At 36.0% G+C, this 19,832-nt stretch overlaps 1 protein-coding gene across 1 annotated transcript in view; it reads right to left on the minus strand.

Annotated features, from left to right (window-relative positions):
* Spg11 (SPG11 vesicle trafficking associated, spatacsin) overlaps window positions 1-19,832 on the minus strand; it is a 76,900-nt gene that overhangs the window by 41,590 nt on the left and 15,478 nt on the right. Inside the window, exons 8-16 of the mRNA XM_026391025.2 lie at window positions 11,803-11,935; window positions 9,094-9,249; window positions 8,569-8,744; window positions 7,016-7,192; window positions 4,162-4,233; window positions 3,586-3,713; window positions 3,142-3,317; window positions 1,660-1,873; window positions 458-661 (exon numbers count right to left, since the gene is read on the minus strand). Coding sequence (XP_026246810.2) covers window positions 458-661; window positions 1,660-1,873; window positions 3,142-3,317; window positions 3,586-3,713; window positions 4,162-4,233; window positions 7,016-7,192; window positions 8,569-8,744; window positions 9,094-9,249; window positions 11,803-11,935 — 1,436 coding nt within the window. The remainder of the gene's footprint in view (window positions 1-457; window positions 662-1,659; window positions 1,874-3,141; window positions 3,318-3,585; window positions 3,714-4,161; window positions 4,234-7,015; window positions 7,193-8,568; window positions 8,745-9,093; window positions 9,250-11,802; window positions 11,936-19,832) is intronic.

A 19,832-nucleotide genomic window follows, 5' to 3' on the forward strand; every position in this document is an offset into this window, starting at 1 on the left:
GTTAATGCATGTAAAGCACTTAGCCTAATGCCAAGAACATTGTAAGCACTTGTACTACAAACTACTTTCACTGCTGTTATTCTTACTGACCCAATAACACTGGCCACCGATACAATTTTGCAGGTTGATCTTAGGTAAATATATACTGATATGCAACAATTTATATAAGTTTTAGAGTTTATGTAATATGCCTTGCAGAGACTATGAAATCAAAGTTGCTTAGCATTCTCCTGGCAATGAAAGTATCAAAGAATTACAGTGAAACTTTAGAATCTTCCTTTCTTTTTTTATGTATCTAGTTGAATGTGGCACTAAACTAAACTATATACCAAGTGTTGGGATGGGAGAAACTACTTCAAACAGATTAATATCTCTCATGTAAATGCTTACTGTTTTCCTAAAAGTCCAGAAGTAGTATGAGAAGAGGAAATATGAAAAGGCAATTCTCAATACTTACTTGTAATAGTCGAGAAAGACATAAAGAAGATACTGTAGACCATGTTCCAAGCAGTAGAGAATGAAATGAGAATGAAAATCCCAACCTTCTTTGGTCCTATAGTTTTGGACAGGGGGAGTGTCTTGCATCACACCCCCAATACGGTTGAGTCTTAGAAGGAAGAGTTCAAAATCTTCTAGTTCAGACCCAAGAAAAATTCCATTCCTGCCGGTTTAAGGTGTAAGAAAATAAAAAGTTGATATATTCAGAGCAGACCAAATCACCTCCACTGTTTAAGTATCAACTACTTAAAACAATAAGCATTTATAGGGGCTAGGGTTGTGTCTCATTAGAGACAGCTTGCCTCGCATGTATGAGCTACTGGGTTTGATACTCAGCACCACATATAAATAAATGAATAAAGATAAAGGTCCATCAACAACTAAAAAAAAATAATATATATATAATTAAAAAAACAATAAGCATTTACAATATAAGGGTAACAGTTCTTACTCCATAAATATATTCTAAGGCACACATTTTGCCAGTTTCCTATGTAGGTTTCTGTAATATTACAGCATTTAAAGGTATACTAATTAAAGTCTCAAGTTATCTTTGATATTTTGAAAACCTAACTAAACTATCTCTCCATTTTTTAAATATTTGGTTGGAACTATACAAACCAATGTGACAACAGTGGCAAGCTCTTGAAGTGGATGCTCTGTGCACTAAGAAAAATATCTCACTAAGAGGCTAAAATAATAAATAGACTACTAAATCAGAGAAACTTGCATTTCTGTATTACTTTTAACAAATTTACTGTTAAACACATTACATCTACCAAAGTAGTACAGAAAAATAGACATGGAGTTTAAAGCAGCACCATATAACCACCACCCATATTATACAACATTGTATCTTGAGATGTTTAGTATATTCCTCCCCAATGCATGCACTTTGCTATCTCCAAAGCTTAAAAAAACAAAAACAAAAACAAAACACACAAGTACTGAGGAAAGAACCCAGTGATACTTTACCACGAAGCTACATCCCCAGCCCCTTTTACTCTTTGAGACAGGGTCACGCCAAACTGCTGAGGACCTGCCTCAGCCTCCCTAACTGCTGGGATTACAGGTGGGCCACTATGCCTGGCCCTCACCATTTTTTCTTATTGCTCTTCCTTTTATTTTTCCCAAGGGGGATTAATTCAACAGTTATAATACCTGGCCAATTTATCTAAAACTTCATTCCTCATGTAGTTGTTGCAGCAAGTATTCTGATCAATAACATCAACAGTCAGAGGGGGCCATTTGCTCTGCTGAAGTGAAAGGTAACCTTCCTGGGTCTGAAACTCTCCAATCCACAAGACAATGTTTAACCAATCATGGTGAGCTGTGAGGTATCTCCACAGGGCTTCCGGGGAATACAGTTTATATTCTACACAAAGAACAAAACACATTTTAAAGTGCAATGAATTATGATGGTTAACATGTCACTCAATACTGAATTAAATATTCAGTAAATATAATCTGAACATGAATATTCATATAATATATGAATTATTCAGGTTATTTGCTTCTTTTACAGTTTTCCTCTTGTATTGTTCATTTTACAATCAATAACATCTAGAAGAGTTAAATATTTCTCATCACTAGTGGTTAAAATGAAATAGGTATGTTAAACTACCCATTTCACTTATCTATTCAACCCTCTTTTTTCTGTAGTACTGAGAATGGAAACCACAGGCGCTCTATCATTGAACTACACACCCAAAGCCTCTTTTTAATTTTATTTTGAGATCCTGACTCACTAAGTTGCTGAGGCTGGCTCAACTTTACAATCCTCCTGCCTCAGCCTCCAAAGTCTCTGGGATGTACAGATGTGTGCAACAATTCCTGGCCTCTTTCCTTTATTATAAAAAGCTTTGCTGGATGCAGTGGTGCCTGTAATCCCAGCGACTCAGGAGAACGAGGAGGATCACAAGTTCTAAGCCAGCCTCTACAACTTAGCAAGGCCCTAAGCAACTTAGCGAGACCCTGTTTCAAAATAAATAAGAAGGGCTGGAGATATGGTTCAGTGGTAGTTCAATCCCTGATACCAAAAACAAACAAACATTGGCTATAATAGTAAAAATAAATTTGATTCTCTGATATACCACTTTTCATCACTGTTATCCTCTAGAGCCCTGAGGTGACATGGATCCTTAACTTACACAAGAAACTCAAAAACTATTTGGAAAAACAAAGAATGTCACTCTGAAGCCGGAATAAAAACTTGGTCTTGACTCTCAATTCATTAAATCATATGACTTTATTTTCACTATCACATTGTAAATCCATCACAAAAATGTTGGGATAAGAGGTCTTAACCCATTTTGTCCCATTGTTCCAGATGTGGAACATCTATGAAAACTTAAGTACAGTATATAATTGGAATGTAATTCTAACAATTATAATAAATCATAAGCTCTGGATTGATTTCCAACCTATTTTAATGCACCCATGTCAATTCTGTTGAAATATTCACAGAATGCAAAACTTGAGACTCAATGGATTAATACAATGTCTTGCATTTTAGAGAAACTTAATATCTACCCCCTCTCAAAAGAATTCTAAAATAGACACACACACAAAAAAAATTAAAATGCCAGTACCTAATTTAACCCTTGTTTAATTTGCATATATTTAGCACTCTCTCATACTTGCCTTCTGGACTTATCCTGGGGAGAAGGATATATTCTTGCATTGGTTGATCCCACCACTGAGCCCAATTTAATGCAATTGTATGGTCCAGTTTGTTAAATTCATCTTTACAATCATATTGGAGGAATGAGTCCAAAATAGATTTGTGCTTGAAAAAATCTTGTTCCTTTATCCAATACCTAAAAACAGTATCATATATATATTTTTTTAACTTTGGAAGAAAAAGCATCCTTTTTATCTACAAGAACACCTATTCTTTGGGGGGGGTATACAATTCTGATTATGCAAATATTAAAATGATGGGAAATCCCTTCTATATGATACAAATTTTTGTTTCTGAGAAGGTTGACTCAGTTCCATGTTAAGAAACGTGCTCATAATTATTACAAACTAAATATTATCTATAATATTCTTCCAATGTTATCAAAAGGAGACTGATGAGACTACCTGGGAAAGGAATGTATCTGCATATTTCCTTGGAGACGTCCCGAATAAAATTTTTCAACTTGATGCACACAATCTATAGTTCTTTTTTCTTTTTCAGAAAAATAATTTTTTTCTTTCAAAATTTCAACCTTGAATAAAAGATAATTAAAACAGTGACCTCACAAAACTCAAGCACATATGCAAAACAAAAATCATGAGATTAAATGCCATCTAAAAATTGTATTTTTAATTCTTGAATTTACATTCACAAAAATTTTCCTTGACCATAAGTGTAATAATTTAAAAAGAAAGAATTGTCATATATTTATTTATTAGATATTAGTTGAATATTAAAATTATTTTTTAAAGTTTTTCTTCCATATTTTTTCTAAAAAAAATGTAAACTACACAGTCTCGTCTTTAAATGGGACAGAAAAATTTAAAGGCAAGGCTACCATACATCTAAGATAGGCTATACAACAGCCTGCCATGATGATTCACTTGTATACAAAGGTCAATGTAACAATTACACTCTAAAGCTGGGGTTTCTTAAAAAAAAAAAAAAAAGGTAAACTACAGAGTTTCATCTTTACCTACCAAATAATCCCGTATATTTCTATTTGTTGTATAGAAGCATATCTTGAGCAAGTGGTCCTTTACATCAAAACCCTATAATAGACATAGAAAATAAAAAAAAACCTTACATTTAGTAATGAAATTATTTGGAACACAAACATGTTAGATATAGAAGTATTCTATTATAGACATGCATTCTATTAGAATACCACATCTTTTCTTCTCTTGCAAATATTTATTTTCCGAATACATATTTACTGCATATTCCTAAAGTCCTTAAACACTTTGTCAGAGCAAAGATAACATGTAGAACAATTTAAGTAAGGCCAGGCTACCATACATCTAAGACAAACTACAACAACCTGATATGATTCATTTAAAAGATCAATGTAAACAATTACCCCTTACATAGTTTCACTCCTCTGCACTTCCAGGAAGTTACCATGGACAAGACCCCACCAATGCAGATTAGGGCCAGATCTCAGTTTAGTTTGGGAACACTACTTCTAGGATTTCCCTTCTCAGATGAAGTAAACTCATGAAACATGAAGCCCTAAGCAAAGGCATATTCCACTAGAAAGCACAAAAAAAGATGTAAGGGGTCACATGAACAATACAGAAGATCCTCCAATAAATCATAAGTCCTATGAACAGGGAGATGATGAAAACTCCATTTATTTTTATCATCTATTTATTATTATTTTTTATGCCAGAATTGAACTGAGGGGCCCTTAACCACTACACTATATCCTCAGTCCTTTCTATTTTTATTTATTTATTTTTGTGGTGCTGGGGATTGAATCCAGGGACTTATGCATGTAAGGCAAGCACTCTACCAACTGAGCTATATCCCCAGCCCAACCCAGGAAGTTACCATGGACAAGGACCCACTAAGTTAGTTACAGCCTCACTAAATCACTGAGGCCAGCTTTGAACTTGCTATCCTCCTGCCTCATTCTCCAGAGTGGCTGGGAATACTGGCATGTGCCACCGTGCCCAGCAGGAACTCCATTTAAAAATAATCTTCAGGGGCTGGGGATGTGACTCAAGCGGTAGCGCGCCCGTCTGGCATGCGTGCGGCCTGGGTTCGATCCTCAGCACCACATACCAACAAAGATGTTGTGTCTGCAGAAAACTAAGAAATAAAATATTTAAATTCTCTCTCTCTCTCTCTCTAAAAAAAAAAAAAAAAAAAAAAAAAAGTAATCTTCAAACTGGGCACAGTGGTGCACACCTGTAATCCCAGCAACTCAGGAGGCTAAGGCAGGAGGATTGCAAATTCAAAGCCAGCCTCAGCAATTTAGAGAGACCTTGTTTCCAAATAAAATTTAAAAAAGGGGATAAAGCTCAGTGGGTTCACCCCTGGGTTCAATTCCCAGTACCAAAATACATACATACATACATACACACACACACACACACACACACCTTCAAGAAGCCAGACACAGTGGTACATGTCTATAATCCCAGTGGTTTGGGAGGCTAAGGCAAGAGGATCACAAGTTCAAAACCAGCCTCAGCAACTAAGCAAGGCCCTAAGCAAGGCCCTAAGCAACCTAGTAAGAATCTGTCTCTAAATGAAATATTTTAAAAGGGCTAAGACAATCCCAAAGAACCAAAGGTGTTTACTCTGATATCCAGACACTAATTCACAATGGCAGGGAGGAGAAGAGAGGGACTTTAGATTAGACAGAGGGGAGTGAAAGGAGGGGAGAGGGAATGGGGATAGAAATGATAGTAGAATGAATCAGACATTATTGCCCTATTGCATATATAATTACACAACCTGTATAACTCTACATCATGCACAACCAGAAGAATGAGAAGTTATACTCCATTTTTGTATGATGTGTCAAAATGCATTCTACTGTCATATATAACTAATTAGAACAAATTTTTAAAAATAAATAAATAAAAAGGGCTGGGGATGTTGCTCAGTTGTTAAGCACCCTGCATTCAATTCCCAGTATCAGAGAGAGAGAGAGAGAGAGAGAGAGAGAGAGAGAGAGAGAGGGGGGGGGGGGGAAATGTGTGTGTGCGTAAAAGCAAGAGATTGAGAGTGTGTGTGTGTGTGTGTGTGTGTGTGTGTGTGTGTGTGAGAGAGAGAGAGAGAGAGAGAGAGAATGATATCAACTTATTGTCCATCAATAGCTGTATGGATAAAGAAAATGTGGAGTGTATATATCTAATGGTACATTATTCAGACTAAGAAAGAAGGGAACCATGCCATTTACAAGCCAGACACAGAAAGACAAATGTTACATGATTCCATCTACATGTGCAATCTTAAAAAGAAAATTTAACTTGTAGTAACAGAATAGACTGGAAGTCACCAGTGGGCAGCAAGTACGAGAAAGGAAGAGATTGGCTAAAGGGTACAAATTTTCAGTTATAAGACAGATAAGTCCTGGACTTATATACAACATAAGCTAAAAATATATGTTATACATGATATTTGTTAGGAGGATAATAATATCTTGTAGACTTGAAATTTGCTAAGAGTTTTCAAGTGTTCTCACCACAGACACACAACTATATAAGGTAACATTAATTAGTTTGTGGTAATCTTTTTCACAATGTATACACACAAAGCATCACATTTTACACATTAAATATGTATAATTTTTTTTCATTAATCATACCTCAATAAAGATGGGGGGGAAATCTCTTCAGAAAAGTTCTCAGTACCAAAAAACATTTCTCAGTATAATTAATGTCACTTTTTTTCTAATAAGGACTATATAAATTTCTTCACTTGTAATGCAACAATGAAAAAACTCAGTTTTTACAGTAACCAGAAATCATATTAAGTGACTGGAGATCTTCTCTTACATCAGGGACTTTAAGATCTGACAAATGTGATTATACCACTCACCATGTTCTTCAGAAGTTCAGAGGCTTCCTTTATATTGTTCTTCTTTAAATTGTCAAAGACCAAACCTAGGCCTATCCTAATCAGTTCCTCAAGTTTTTGAGCAGAATGACTGTTACTCCTAAAGAAGGTTTGTGCCTCTGGTATTTTGTTGTTTAAAATGGCATTGGCAATAACTTCCTAGGAGAAGGAAGAAAAAAACATTTACCTTTAGGTTCTTTGTAATTTTCTTATTATGATTATCAACATAGGATTTATACATTCACTAAATACCTACTAAGGGACCTTTATTGAAAATCTACTACTACTATCTGCAGCTAGGCATAGGGAATATGAAGCTGACTAAAATAGACCCTGCTCTCCAAGAGCTCTGTGTCTAGTGATAGTCAGTGTCAGTAACACAAGTAGAGTACTGTCTGTGATAAAAAGTATCCCAGGATGTTACAGACCAGGGTTCAGAACAGGTGTTACCAAATAAAAAACACAAAAGGCACAGGGCTTCTTAGTAGAAGTAACTAATGAGTAAAAAAATCAAAGATCAATAATTAAGAAAAGATGACAGGTGCTCCAAAAAGTGAGACTATCAAGTATAGAGGCAAAAGAAAAAACTGCATCAAGTCTTCAGGGACTTGACAATACTTCAAATCCCAGCAGCACCAAGAAGAAAAAAAAAAAAAGTTTGAGAAACTGGCAGCATCTTAACCTTATCGTTTCATTCCCCATTGATTTTTTTTTTTTTTTTTTTTGGTAGTGCTAGGGATTAAACCTTGCATGTGCTAGGCAAGCTCTCTACCACTCAGCTACATCCCCTGGCTCTTTTTATTTTTTATTTTGAAATAAGGTGTCCCTAAATTACTCAGGCTGGCCTCGAACTTGGGATCCTCTTGCATCAGTTTCCCAACCAGCTGGGATTATAGGCAGATGCCACTATGCCTGGCCCTACTCATCTAAGTCATTCTGGCTTTTGTCTTTCGAATACCAGTACTCTTCATGTGAATAGAGGAATCCTTCCAGTCTCTAAGTAATACAGAGGGCAGCACGTTTTGGCTATATTCACATCTACTGTGTAAAGAAAGGCGAAAGGATGGAATCAAGAAATGTAACACACAAGTAAATTAGAATTACAGACATGACTCAAATTGAGTATATTCCAAATAATGATGCTATAAAGTAAAATTTTCCTAGATCCAATTATCAGTATATCTAATAACTCAATTTATTCAGAGGTCAGGCAGAACGCATGAGTCTGAAGTGCCAGGCCCAAGACAGTGAAAAGTATTACTTGGGGAAGGGCTGCTTCAAATGGCCTGGGGTCAGGTGCTAGATACAAGTGGGCAAGATTGGCATTAAGAGGGAGCCTGTGTTCTGAATTAAATAAACAAATCTCTTGTAGACATAAATTTGAAGTCATATCCAGAGATCCCAAAACCTATGAAACCTAAAACCCTTTCCGAAGATTCTGAATCACAGGTGTATAGATTCTGAATTCTATTTATTTTATTGTTTTCAGGTCCTCTGAATCTAGCACATAAAATACAATAATTATTCATATTTACCTCAGAGCTGAGTTTCTCCCATATATCACTCTCTTTCACTGTGCTGACACTTTCACTGACATTATATTCATCTATAGTATCTGTTGGCTTCCAAGGAAACTTTATCATGAAAGTTCTAAGTTCATTAATGTAGCTGGTCAAAATATCCACTGCTTTCTGTAGATGTTCATCTATCTCTGTGGAAAATACCAAAGTGCCAATTCACATACATGAACATATTATGGCAGTGGAAGGAAGAGGACATGACTAGTTAGAAAGAGTTCTAGAGAATGCCAAAATTGAAAATTGCTATCTTCAAATTTTCAAAATATATTTGAGGACTGTTTTCTATTTACAAGCATCTGTGTTTTAATATAGTCCTTTTTACATTCTTCACAATGATTAGTCCTAGGTCTTTTTGCCAACTTTCTCAGTATCAAAACTCATTTCACTTAATTACATGTCAACTTTATTCAGCTTTAGCAAATGGCACTTCACTGTCCTGACACACAGGAATGCGTCCCCTTTCTTTGCTGCTATTCTTACCTTCAGTGTGAATACAAAGTTCCTTCATCTGTTTGTTAAGGAAAGACAATGTAAGACTAAGCAATTGCTCTGAAAAGTGTTTGCTTTGGGTTTCAGAATCACTTTCTCTAATTGCTGAGCAAAGTAAGTCCAATGCTGGTATCAGCTCTTCCACATCTGAGAAAGAAGCAAAGAAATTAGTATGAAGGACACTAGACTACTCCCAATAAAATTAACAAATCCAAAAATTCCATGTTGCAATATTTAAAATACATACAAGGACCAATGTGCTATTTTCACAAAACTTTTATGAAGGCTTCTTACCTGCAACTTTAATGATTTTCATTACTACTAATAATTATTTACTGGTATTACCATTAACTATCATTTTGCTGATTTATTACATCTTAAGTACTAAACTTAATATTTGTAAATTCTTTCTTATTCCAATAGCTTAAGAGGTAGATGTTCCTTTTTCCATAGATGAGGAAACAAGTACAGAGAGGATAAGTAATTTGTCTAAGCTAAAAATGGCACAGGCAAAATTTGAACCTATGCCTGTGTGATTCCAAAGCTACTCTCTTCAACACACAGAAATGTAAGCCCTTGAAGTCTCTACTTGTTGCTGAAGGCCCTAATGAAGTGATTCCTGTTATGACTGCTTATGTGAGAATGATAGGAACATGGGCAGTCCTCCCAGGAAGTAGGTAAAACATTTCTATGCTTTTCTTCTTCTTCTTCTTCTTCTTCTTCTTATTATTATTATTATTATATTATTATTATTATTATTATTGGTACTGGGAATTGAACCCAGGGTCTCACACATATTGGGCAAGCACTCTACTACTGAGCTACATCCCAGCCCTTGCCATGCTTATTATTCCACGTTCACTGTTGCCCTTTAGAGCAGAGCACTTTAAGTGAGAGTAGAGGAGAAATCATTGACCACCAAACAGGGGAAGTGAACAATGACTACATACTTTCATCACTCAATATACAAACCAGGATTTTTTCTATAAATTCAAGTGGATTAAAAAGGGGGGGCATCTTAAAAAGTCAGCAAGTTGGGAGATAGAAGACCAAACTCTGCAATCAAAATGAAAGAGGACTGGGAATATAAGTTCACTAGTATAGTGCTTGCCCAGCATATCCAAGGCCTCCAGGTTTGACCCCTAGCACCAACCAACCAACCAAGCCCCTCTCAGCACCAAAAAAAAAAAAAAAAAAAAAAGAAAAGAAAATTTCTAATTCATATTCTCAGTGAGAACTAACACTGAGCAGATTGTCATTTTCTCTATATGCAACTAGGGTAGAAATTGGTAGAAGTTCTTTGGAGGAAAATTTATCAAGGCAATTAAGAATGTGCATTATGTACACTCACTAACCTGAAAATGTCATGTCTAGAATTTATTCCAAGTATATTTATTCCAATTATACATACATAAAATTACACATAGCATTTATGGTATATTGCCAATATTTAAAAACTGGAATCAATCTAAATGTCTAATAGTTGGATGAGTAAATTATGACATAGTTCATATAATGAAATTCATGCCATCATAATATCTATCTATGTACAGAAATATGTTTAAAATATATTATTCAAGTAGGGAAAAAAAGGAGATGATAATATCACATGTATAGGGGTGAGGTAATCAGGGACCACCACAGGGACATTAAAAGTATGGTATGTATTCTTTCCCACCCTCCTCAATCTTCCAATCCACCTTCTCAATCACAAAAACCAGATGCATCATAAAAGCTAGAATGCCTTCAGGGGCTGGGGTTGTGGCTCAGCGGTAGAATGCTCAACTAGTGCATGCGGGACCCTGGGTTTGGACCTCAGCACCACATATAACTAGGTTAATAGAGGTGTTGTGTCTATCTACAACTAAAAAATTAAAAAAAAAAAAAGCCTAGGATGCCTTCAACATAATGTCTCCAAGAATAAACCAGATGAGAGAATGAGACTGTTGGAAATCACCACAAAATTTGTACAGGATGGTGATAATGATTAAAAAATACAGGATTTCAGCACCCCTCTCCCAATAAATATTAAAACGTACATCTCCCTTTGTTCGGGGAACAGCCTGATCCACTTCTCCATCAGTGTTTTCTCTCTGCAGGTGAAGTCCCAATTAAAACTTTGCCTGTATGTTAATGCTTTCTTGATTCAATTTAATTTCAACTGTCATATCAAGTCAGAGCTTCCACCTCAGGTTTTACCCGTCCCTCTAAACAGAGTATTGACATGATTATCTATTCCAAGAATAAAAGTTAGGCTTCCTATTTTTTAAGGAAGAATAGCCAAAATCTTAAGAATTGATAAAGTAGCAAAAAACGAGTCAGTGTGACAATTCTTACAACAAAATCTAATCCGCAACTCCACAACTCAGAAAGCAATCAGTATTGTCCATATACATCTCAGACAGTTGCAAGTATCAGCAATGAATTTTATTCTTTCTTGTATAAAGTTTTCATGAATTTGAAAGATCATCTTCTCCTTGCATATTAAAAATATCAAACACAGCACAGAATATGAATAATATCTCACTTAGAATGACAACATCTATAGATTCTGAAAACTCTCTCAAGTTTCCACAATGTATATAAATCCCATACGTTAGTTCTGGTAAGTAGAGAAGTCAACAAGTCATCAGAATACACGATAATTTCAAAGTAATTAAAAATGATCAGTACAAATGGAGAAGTCTTTATTTTACTTACTTCTTAAATATAAATGAGATGGCAAGTGATCAAACTGATCAGGTACAGAAGATTTTGAAGACAGGGTAAAAAGATTTTCCTTGCTCTTCAAGAAGAAATCTACTGTGTCCAGCTGACGATTTTCTATTCCAGCCTAAAATGGGGGGAAGGAGGAATCAGGAAAAAAAAAAAAAAAAATCAGGATTCAGATTTTTTTTTTTTTTTTAAACTTTAGAACTTAATGTGCAAAGACTGATGGAGATGTTACTGGGTGGCTCTAATAACCACCCGGGAGGAAAGGGATTAGGCCATGACACTCAATGCTCCAGAAATATTCAGAGCCAAACTGGTAGGAGAATAGGTTTTATCAGCTTTGAAGGTAGATAAAGCTTTTGAAATAAGATAAAGACGCTCACCCTTACTTCTGGATATTATACTGAAGGTCCTAACAGCAAAACAGGACAAAAAGAATAAAAACATAAGTATTTTTTAAAATATTCTTTTAGTTGCAGAGGAACACAATATCTTTATTTATTTTTATGTGGTACTGAGGATCAAACCCAGTGCCTCACGCGTTCAAGACAAGCACTCTACCACTGAGCTATAGCCCTAGCCCCCCAAAAGTTTAAGTATTCAAAGAGAAGAAACAAAGTTATATTATTCTGATGTTAAATGCAGATTAACTATATAAAGACTTCCATAGAATAGATCCATTATTAGGATGAGTTAACAGATCAGCTAAATACAAAAATCAAGATATAAAAAGTTAACTGAATTTTTTAATATTTATTTTTTAGTTATAGATGGACACATATTTTTATTTTATTTTTATGTGGTGCTGAGGGTGGAACTCAGTGCCTCACGCATGCTAGGCGAGCACTCTACCTCTAAGCCACAATCCCAGCCCCAACTGTATTTCTTTACACTGGAAAGGAATGATGTAATTTATAACGTACCACTTATAACAAATAATAGGTAAAACAAGATGGCAGTAAAGTAAGACCTTCTAGAAATGATTGTCTCTTCACAGAAATATCAATTTGAACAGCTATTAACACATGAAATTACCTTCACCAAGAAATAAAGAAAAGGTGAAAGATCACAGTATCTGGTTTTGACATACACATACACACACAAAACAAACGATTAAGGAAGGCAGCAAAGAGTTGCCTACGTCACCTCTTGTCCAACTCAAAGCAAATGATGTGGAGAGAGATGTCTTCTACTTGGGGGAAAGAGAGGGAATTAGGTCCTAATAGTTAGAACTGAGTACTAGGACTACCACAATGAAACCCAGTGCTACCAACAGCCTATTTCTACCGCCCCTCCCCAAACCTAAGGCAGCACACTGTGGGGAAAGATTCCATTTACTAGAGGTAGATATGCCCAGTGTCTGCTAAAAGTCTATGATTGGTGTGTTGTCACTATTTCAGCACTAAAGGGCAGAAAAATACTCTGCTGGGCCAGTAAAACCCAACCCTGAGCAGATTCTAATGGCTCCTGTTCTTGTGCTACTGCCACTGGACAAGGCCTCTGGACCTGCCCTATGCCAGATGAAAACCTGAGGCCCTGGTGGACACACTTGTATTTCAGTCAGCATCATGTCTAGCTAGCAATACATGAGTACAATGAGTACACAGCAGCAGACAGGTGACAGGAGCATGAACCTTGATCCTGCCCATGCTGTGCTAATTTCAGCAGGCTGCAGGTTCCAGGTGCAACCCAGCATTGAAGCATTAGTAGTCACAAGACTGCCCACTCTACCCTAATCCAAACCCCAAGTAACATAGCTCAAAGAGTCAATATCCACTTGGGAAGAGTGAGGAAAGTGTGAAGTCACTGCTGAGAACCCCAGGGCCACTCCTTCCACGGTAAGACCCTGTGACAGGCAGAAGCCTGAAGTGACTATACACGGTGACTATAGACAAGGTGTTTGGGCCGAATCTGGTCCCAAACAGAGACTTCCAAAGACTGACTACATTTTTTAGACAATTTGGGATTGGGGTGCCCTCTCATGCTGAAACAGTGACAACATATTAATCATGGGCTTGAAAATCTGAGCTCAGGATACCATTCAGTCTGAAATATCAGCAGTGACGATAGGTTCTGAGAAAATAAGCAGCCAACTTAGAATTTATGCAAGGACAGGTACAAACAAAGCCAGATTATGAAGAATGGAATAAATACCCAATCCTCAAGGTGCACATGTTGTCATATACCAACAAACATCAAGAACTTCCAGAAAACCTTGACTTCACCTAATAAAGGCAAAATAAGGCACCAGAAACTGACCATAAAGCAACAACATGTATGAATTCTCACACAATTTTTTTTGCTACCAGGGATTGAACCCAGGGGCACTTAACCACTGAGCCACATCCCTGCCCCCTTTTTAAATTTAGAGACAGGGTCTCACTGAGTTGCTGAGGCTGGCTTTGTACTTGTGATCCTTCTGCTTCAGCCTCCTAAATTGCTGGGATTAAAGGTTGTGTGAAACCATACCCGGCGCTTGGACAAAGAATTTAACATAGGTATTTAAAGAAAACTAATGAATCTTCCCCAGTATTGCCTACAGAGACGACAGCCATTTTCTATTTAGTGAATCTTAATCACTGGCCACTCATACATCTACAGTCTACCTGTCCCTACTGCCCTGGATTAGGTTTGCTTTCAGACCTCTTGTGAAGCCCAATATCAAAAAGAAGATGAAGGGACTGGTATTGTGGCTCAGTGGCAGAGCACTTGCCTCCCACATGTGAGGCCCTGGGTTCAATCTTCAGCACCACATATAAACAAACAAAATAAAGGTATTGTTTTCCATCTATGAATAAAAAATATTTTAAAAAAAGAAGATAAAGAAATTCATCCAGCAACAGGCAAATTGATACATCAGAATTAAGATAAGTAGCAGCGACCAGATGTTCGGACAAGGTGTGGAGAAAATTCAAGGGCCAATCTTGATTCTCAACATTAGTTATGGAAGCACTAAGAAAACTGAACATGCTGCCCAGTGGCTTTTAGATGTTCCTGGTCCACAATGTTAAGGATCAGGAAATCCTCCTGATATACCTCTTTTTTTTTTTTTTTTTTTTTTTTTAATACTGGGGATTGAACCCAGGGAGTACTAAGCCACTTAATGAGACAGGTCTCACTAAGTTGCTTAGGGTCTTGCTAAATTGCTGAAGCTCGCCTTACACTTTCAATCCTCTTGAGTTACTGGGATTAGGGTTGGGGATTGTGCCAACACACTTGGCTCAATAAATCTTATGCAGAGATTGTTCACAATGTTTTCCTAAGAACTGGAAAGCTCAGCTAGCCATCACAATCACCAATTCCAGTGCCAGGCTGTGAAGCAAAGAAAATAGATGGTTTGAGCTCACTTTATTTGTGTTTAAGTAGAACCATAAAAACTGCCAAAAAGGACTGGGGTTGTGGCTCAGAGATGGAGCACTCACCTATGCATAGGGCACTGGGTTCAATCCTCAGCACCACATAAAAATGTAATGTGTCCACCTACAACTAAAAATTAAATATTTAAAAAAATACTGCCCAAAATTGAACCACTAAAGCTCAAAAAATAATGCCAAGTTAATAATGGGATGGTATCAAATTAAAAATAGTCTACACAGCAAAGGAAACAATTAGGAATATGAAGACAGAATCTACATAATAGGAGAAAATCTTTGTTCACTACTCTTCTGATAGAGGACTATTATCTAGAATATATAAAGAATTCAAAAAACTTAACACCAAAAAACCAGATAACCTGATTAATAAATGGGCAAATGAATTAAGAGACACTTCTCAAAAGAAGAAATACAAATGGTCAACAAATATATGGAAAAATATTCCATGTATTAATATAATTAGAGAAGTTACTAATTAGATCAGTAATTAGATTAGTAATTAGAGAAACGCAAATCAAAACCACATTGAGATTTCCTCTCACACCGTCAAATGGCAGTCATCAAGAATACAAACAATAATAAATTCTGGAATGTGGAGAAAAAGCAACATTTTTACATTGTTGGTGGGATTGTAAATTACCATAACCACTATGGAAGTCAGTATGGAGATTCCTCAAAAGACTAAGCATGGGCCAGGTGGAGTGGCCCACGTCTGTAATCCCAGTGGCTTGAGAGGCTAAAGCAGGAGGATTGAGAGTTCAAAGCAGCCTCAGCAAAAGCAAGGCTCTAAGCAACTCAGTGAGGCCCTGTCTAAAACATAAAAAAGAGCTGGGTATGTGGCTCAGTGGTTAAGTGCTCTTGGGTTCAAACCCTGGTACCAAAAAAAAAAAAAAAAAAAAAGACTAGGCATGGAAACCACTATATAACCCAGCCATACCACTCTTCAGTATTTATCCTAAACAATTAAAGTCATCATACTATAATGATACATGTATACACATGTTTATAGCAACACAATTCACAACAAACTATGGAACCAACCTAGGTGTCCATCAACCAAAGAATGGATAAAGAAAATGTGGTGTATATATAGACAATGGCATTTTATTTAGCCATAAAGAAAAATAAAATTATGTCATTTGATGGAAAATGGATAGAACTTGAGTCCATTATGTTAAGGGAAATAAGACAAACTCAGAAGGCCAAGGGTCATATGTTTTCTCTCATATGTGGAAGCTAGAGAGGAAAAAGAAAAAGAGGACTGGGGCTGTAGCTCACGGGTAGAGCACTTGCCTTGCACGTGTGAGGCACCAGGTTCAATCCTCAGCACCACATAAAAATAAATAAAGATATTGTGTCCATCCACAACTAAAAAAATATTAAAAAGAAAAAGAAGGCAGGGGCGAGGTGGGAGATCTAATGAATATCAAAGGAAGATCAGTGGAGGAAACAGATGGGGGTTGGGGGTGGGAGGAGGAGGGGGAGAGGTGAAGTGTTGGGGAGCTATATTGGCCAAATTATATTGTTATATTGTGTGCATGCATGTATGAATATTTACATCACTATGTACTACTATAAGGCACCAGTAAAAAATGTGGAGAAAAAACTGTCAAAATTTATTTATAAAAAAGGAAACTCAAAAAACTTTAAGGAAACAAGTAATTCAGTAATTTATCAGAGAAAGTTAAAGGACTGAAGTAATTAAAAAAAAAAAACAGAAATCCTTGAGCTGACAAATACACTAAATGAAATGAAAAAAATGTAACAGAAGGGATCAAACAGAAGAATCATTGAACTTAAAGAAAAGGTATTTGAAAATACACAGAGAAGAGAAAGAAAAGAGAAACGAAAAAAAGCTCTCTTGAGTCAGCTTTTAAAAGAGCAAATATTGGGGCTGGGGTTGTGGCTCAGCGGTACAGCGCTTGCCTAGCACGTGTCATCCCCTGGGTTCCGATCCTTAGCACCACATAAAACAAATAAATAAAGGTATTGTGTCCAACTACAACTAAAAAAATAAATATTTAAAAAAATTAAATAAAAGAGCAAATATTTAGCATTTAAGAGGAACTTGAGAATATAGCTGATATAAAGGAATAATAATAGAAAACTTCTTAAACCTAGAGAGGAATACAAATATCCAGGTATAGGAAAGTCTAAGGTCACAAGTCAGATTCAACTCAACCAAATCTACTCCAAGATGTATAATCAAAATCTCAAAGATTAAAGACAAAGAGAAGGGGTTGGGGTTGTGGCTCAGTGATAGAACCCTTGCCTAGGGTACATGAGGCACTGGGTTTGATCCCCAACACCACACACACAAAAAAAAAGCTAAATAAACAAAATAAAGGTATTGTGTTCATCTACAACATTTTATATATATATATATATATATATATATATATATATATATATATATATAGAGAGAGAGAGAGAGAGAGAGAGAGAGAGAGAGAGGGGGAGGGAGAGATATTGAGATTCTCAAGACAGCAAAAGAAATACATAAGGGTATTATGATTTATCTGACAGCAGACCTCTCAGCAAAACCTTTATAGGCCAGAGGGAAGATAATGAGGTATTCACAGCACTGAAGGAAAAGAACTAGCAACCAAGAAAATTGTACCAAACAAAGCTAGCTTTTAGAAATGATGGAGACAGACAATCCCACAAAAGCTGAGAGACTTCATCACCACCAGATGTGTCCTATAAGAATTCTAAAAGGAGTTCTTCAAACTAAAAGAAAGAAATGCTAACAAGTAAGAAGAAAACATCCGAAGGTCTAAAACTCACTGGGAAGGGTGACAATACAAATCCAGAATGCTTTAATTCTGTAAACAGTTTTGTAAACCACTTATATCTTTGGTATTGGAACATACAAAAAAAATAATGACTACATATATATGTTAAGAGACAGGCAATATAAAAAGGTAGAAGATGGGACATCAAAAATTCAAAATGTGGAGAAGACGATTATCACTAAATAGGGAAGACAGGTGGGAGGGAAAAAGAGGAAGAAGGGCAGTTGCACGGAAAATGGAAGGAGAACCTCATTGTTATACAGAATACATATATGATGTTGTGATGAGAAAAAGAAAAAAAAAGTGTGTCAGATTAGATTGGATAGAGAGAAAGGATAGGAGAGGAGGGGAGGAGTAGGGGGGATAGGAAGGGCAGCAGAATAGACAATATGATTGATGTATGTACATTCCATGTATGTATTATATGTCAAAATACATTCTGCTGTCATGTATGACTAAAAAAATAAAAATAAATTGTATGGTTAAAAAAAATTCAAAATGTGGACTCTGGACGTGGTTCAAGTGGTAGTGCACTCGCCTGGCATGCGTGGGGCACTGGGTTCGATCCTCAGCACCACATAAAAATAAAGATATTGTGTCCACCTAAAACCTAAAAAATAAACATTAAAAAATTCAAAATGTGGAAGGAATGCAGTTTAAGTGCAGATTTTTTTTAAATTAGTATTTTTCCTCTTCCTATATTTATAATCAATGTTGAGTTACTATCATTTCAAAATAAGTGTGTTATAATCAAAATTTTTTTGTAAGCCTCAAGGTAGCCACAAAGCAAAAACCTATAGTATGCCCAAAATAATAAGGAATAAAAATATACTATACAAAAACACTACAAGATAAAAATCACTTAACCACCAAGAAAGACCATAAGAGATAAAGAAACTAAAAATAAATAAGAAAAAAAAAACACTAGAAGCTGGATTATAGGAATACAACACCATGTTGTATTCCTATAATCCAGCTATAGTAGGAAGGCTAAGGCAGAAGGATCAGAAGTTCAAGAATAATCATGGCAATTTAGTGAGACCCTGTCTCAAAAAAATAAAAATAAAAAGGACTGGGGATGTAGTTCAGAGTGGTAGTGCATCTCTAGGTTCAATCCCCAGTACTGAAAAAGGGGGGAAAAACAAAAATAAATTTTAAAATGCCAGTGGTAAGACTTTACCTATTAATAATTACCTTAAATGTAAATGAATTAAATCCACCAATTAAAAGACAGTGAGTGAATGGATAAAAAAGAAGACCTAACTACATGCTGCTTACAAGAAAATTCAGCCAGTATGGGGGCACATGCCTATAATCTCTGTAACTCAGAGGCTGAGGCAGAAGTATCATAGGCTCAAGGCCATCCTCAAAATAAAAAAACAAAAATAACTGAGAATGAATGCCACTAGGTTCAATCCCCAATAGTGGGTGGAAATAACTTAACATGCAGGAACGTGTACAGACTAAAAATGAAGGTCTGGAAAAATATTCTATGTAAATGGAATCCAAAAGAAAGGAGAAGCCATACTTTTATCAGATAAAATAGACTTTAAATTAAAGGCATTAAAAAGAAAAAAAAAGATGATTATAAAATAAAATGATCAATTCCGCAAAAGGAAATAACCTTTGTAAATACATATACATTGAATATTGGACCATTGAAATTCATAAAGCAAAAAACCCAAGTCCTCATGCATGCTAGGCAAGTACTATACAACTGAACTTCATTCCTAGTTCATTTTTCATTTTGAGAAAGGGTCTCATTAAGTTGCCCAGGCTGGCTTCAAACTTGGGAGCCTATGGCCTCAATCTCCAAAGTAACTGGGATTATAAGCATGCACCACTGTCT

The sequence above is a fragment of the Urocitellus parryii genome, chromosome 6 (assembly GCF_045843805.1).
Source record: "Urocitellus parryii isolate mUroPar1 chromosome 6, mUroPar1.hap1, whole genome shotgun sequence".
NCBI lineage: Eukaryota > Metazoa > Chordata > Mammalia > Rodentia > Sciuridae > Urocitellus > Urocitellus parryii.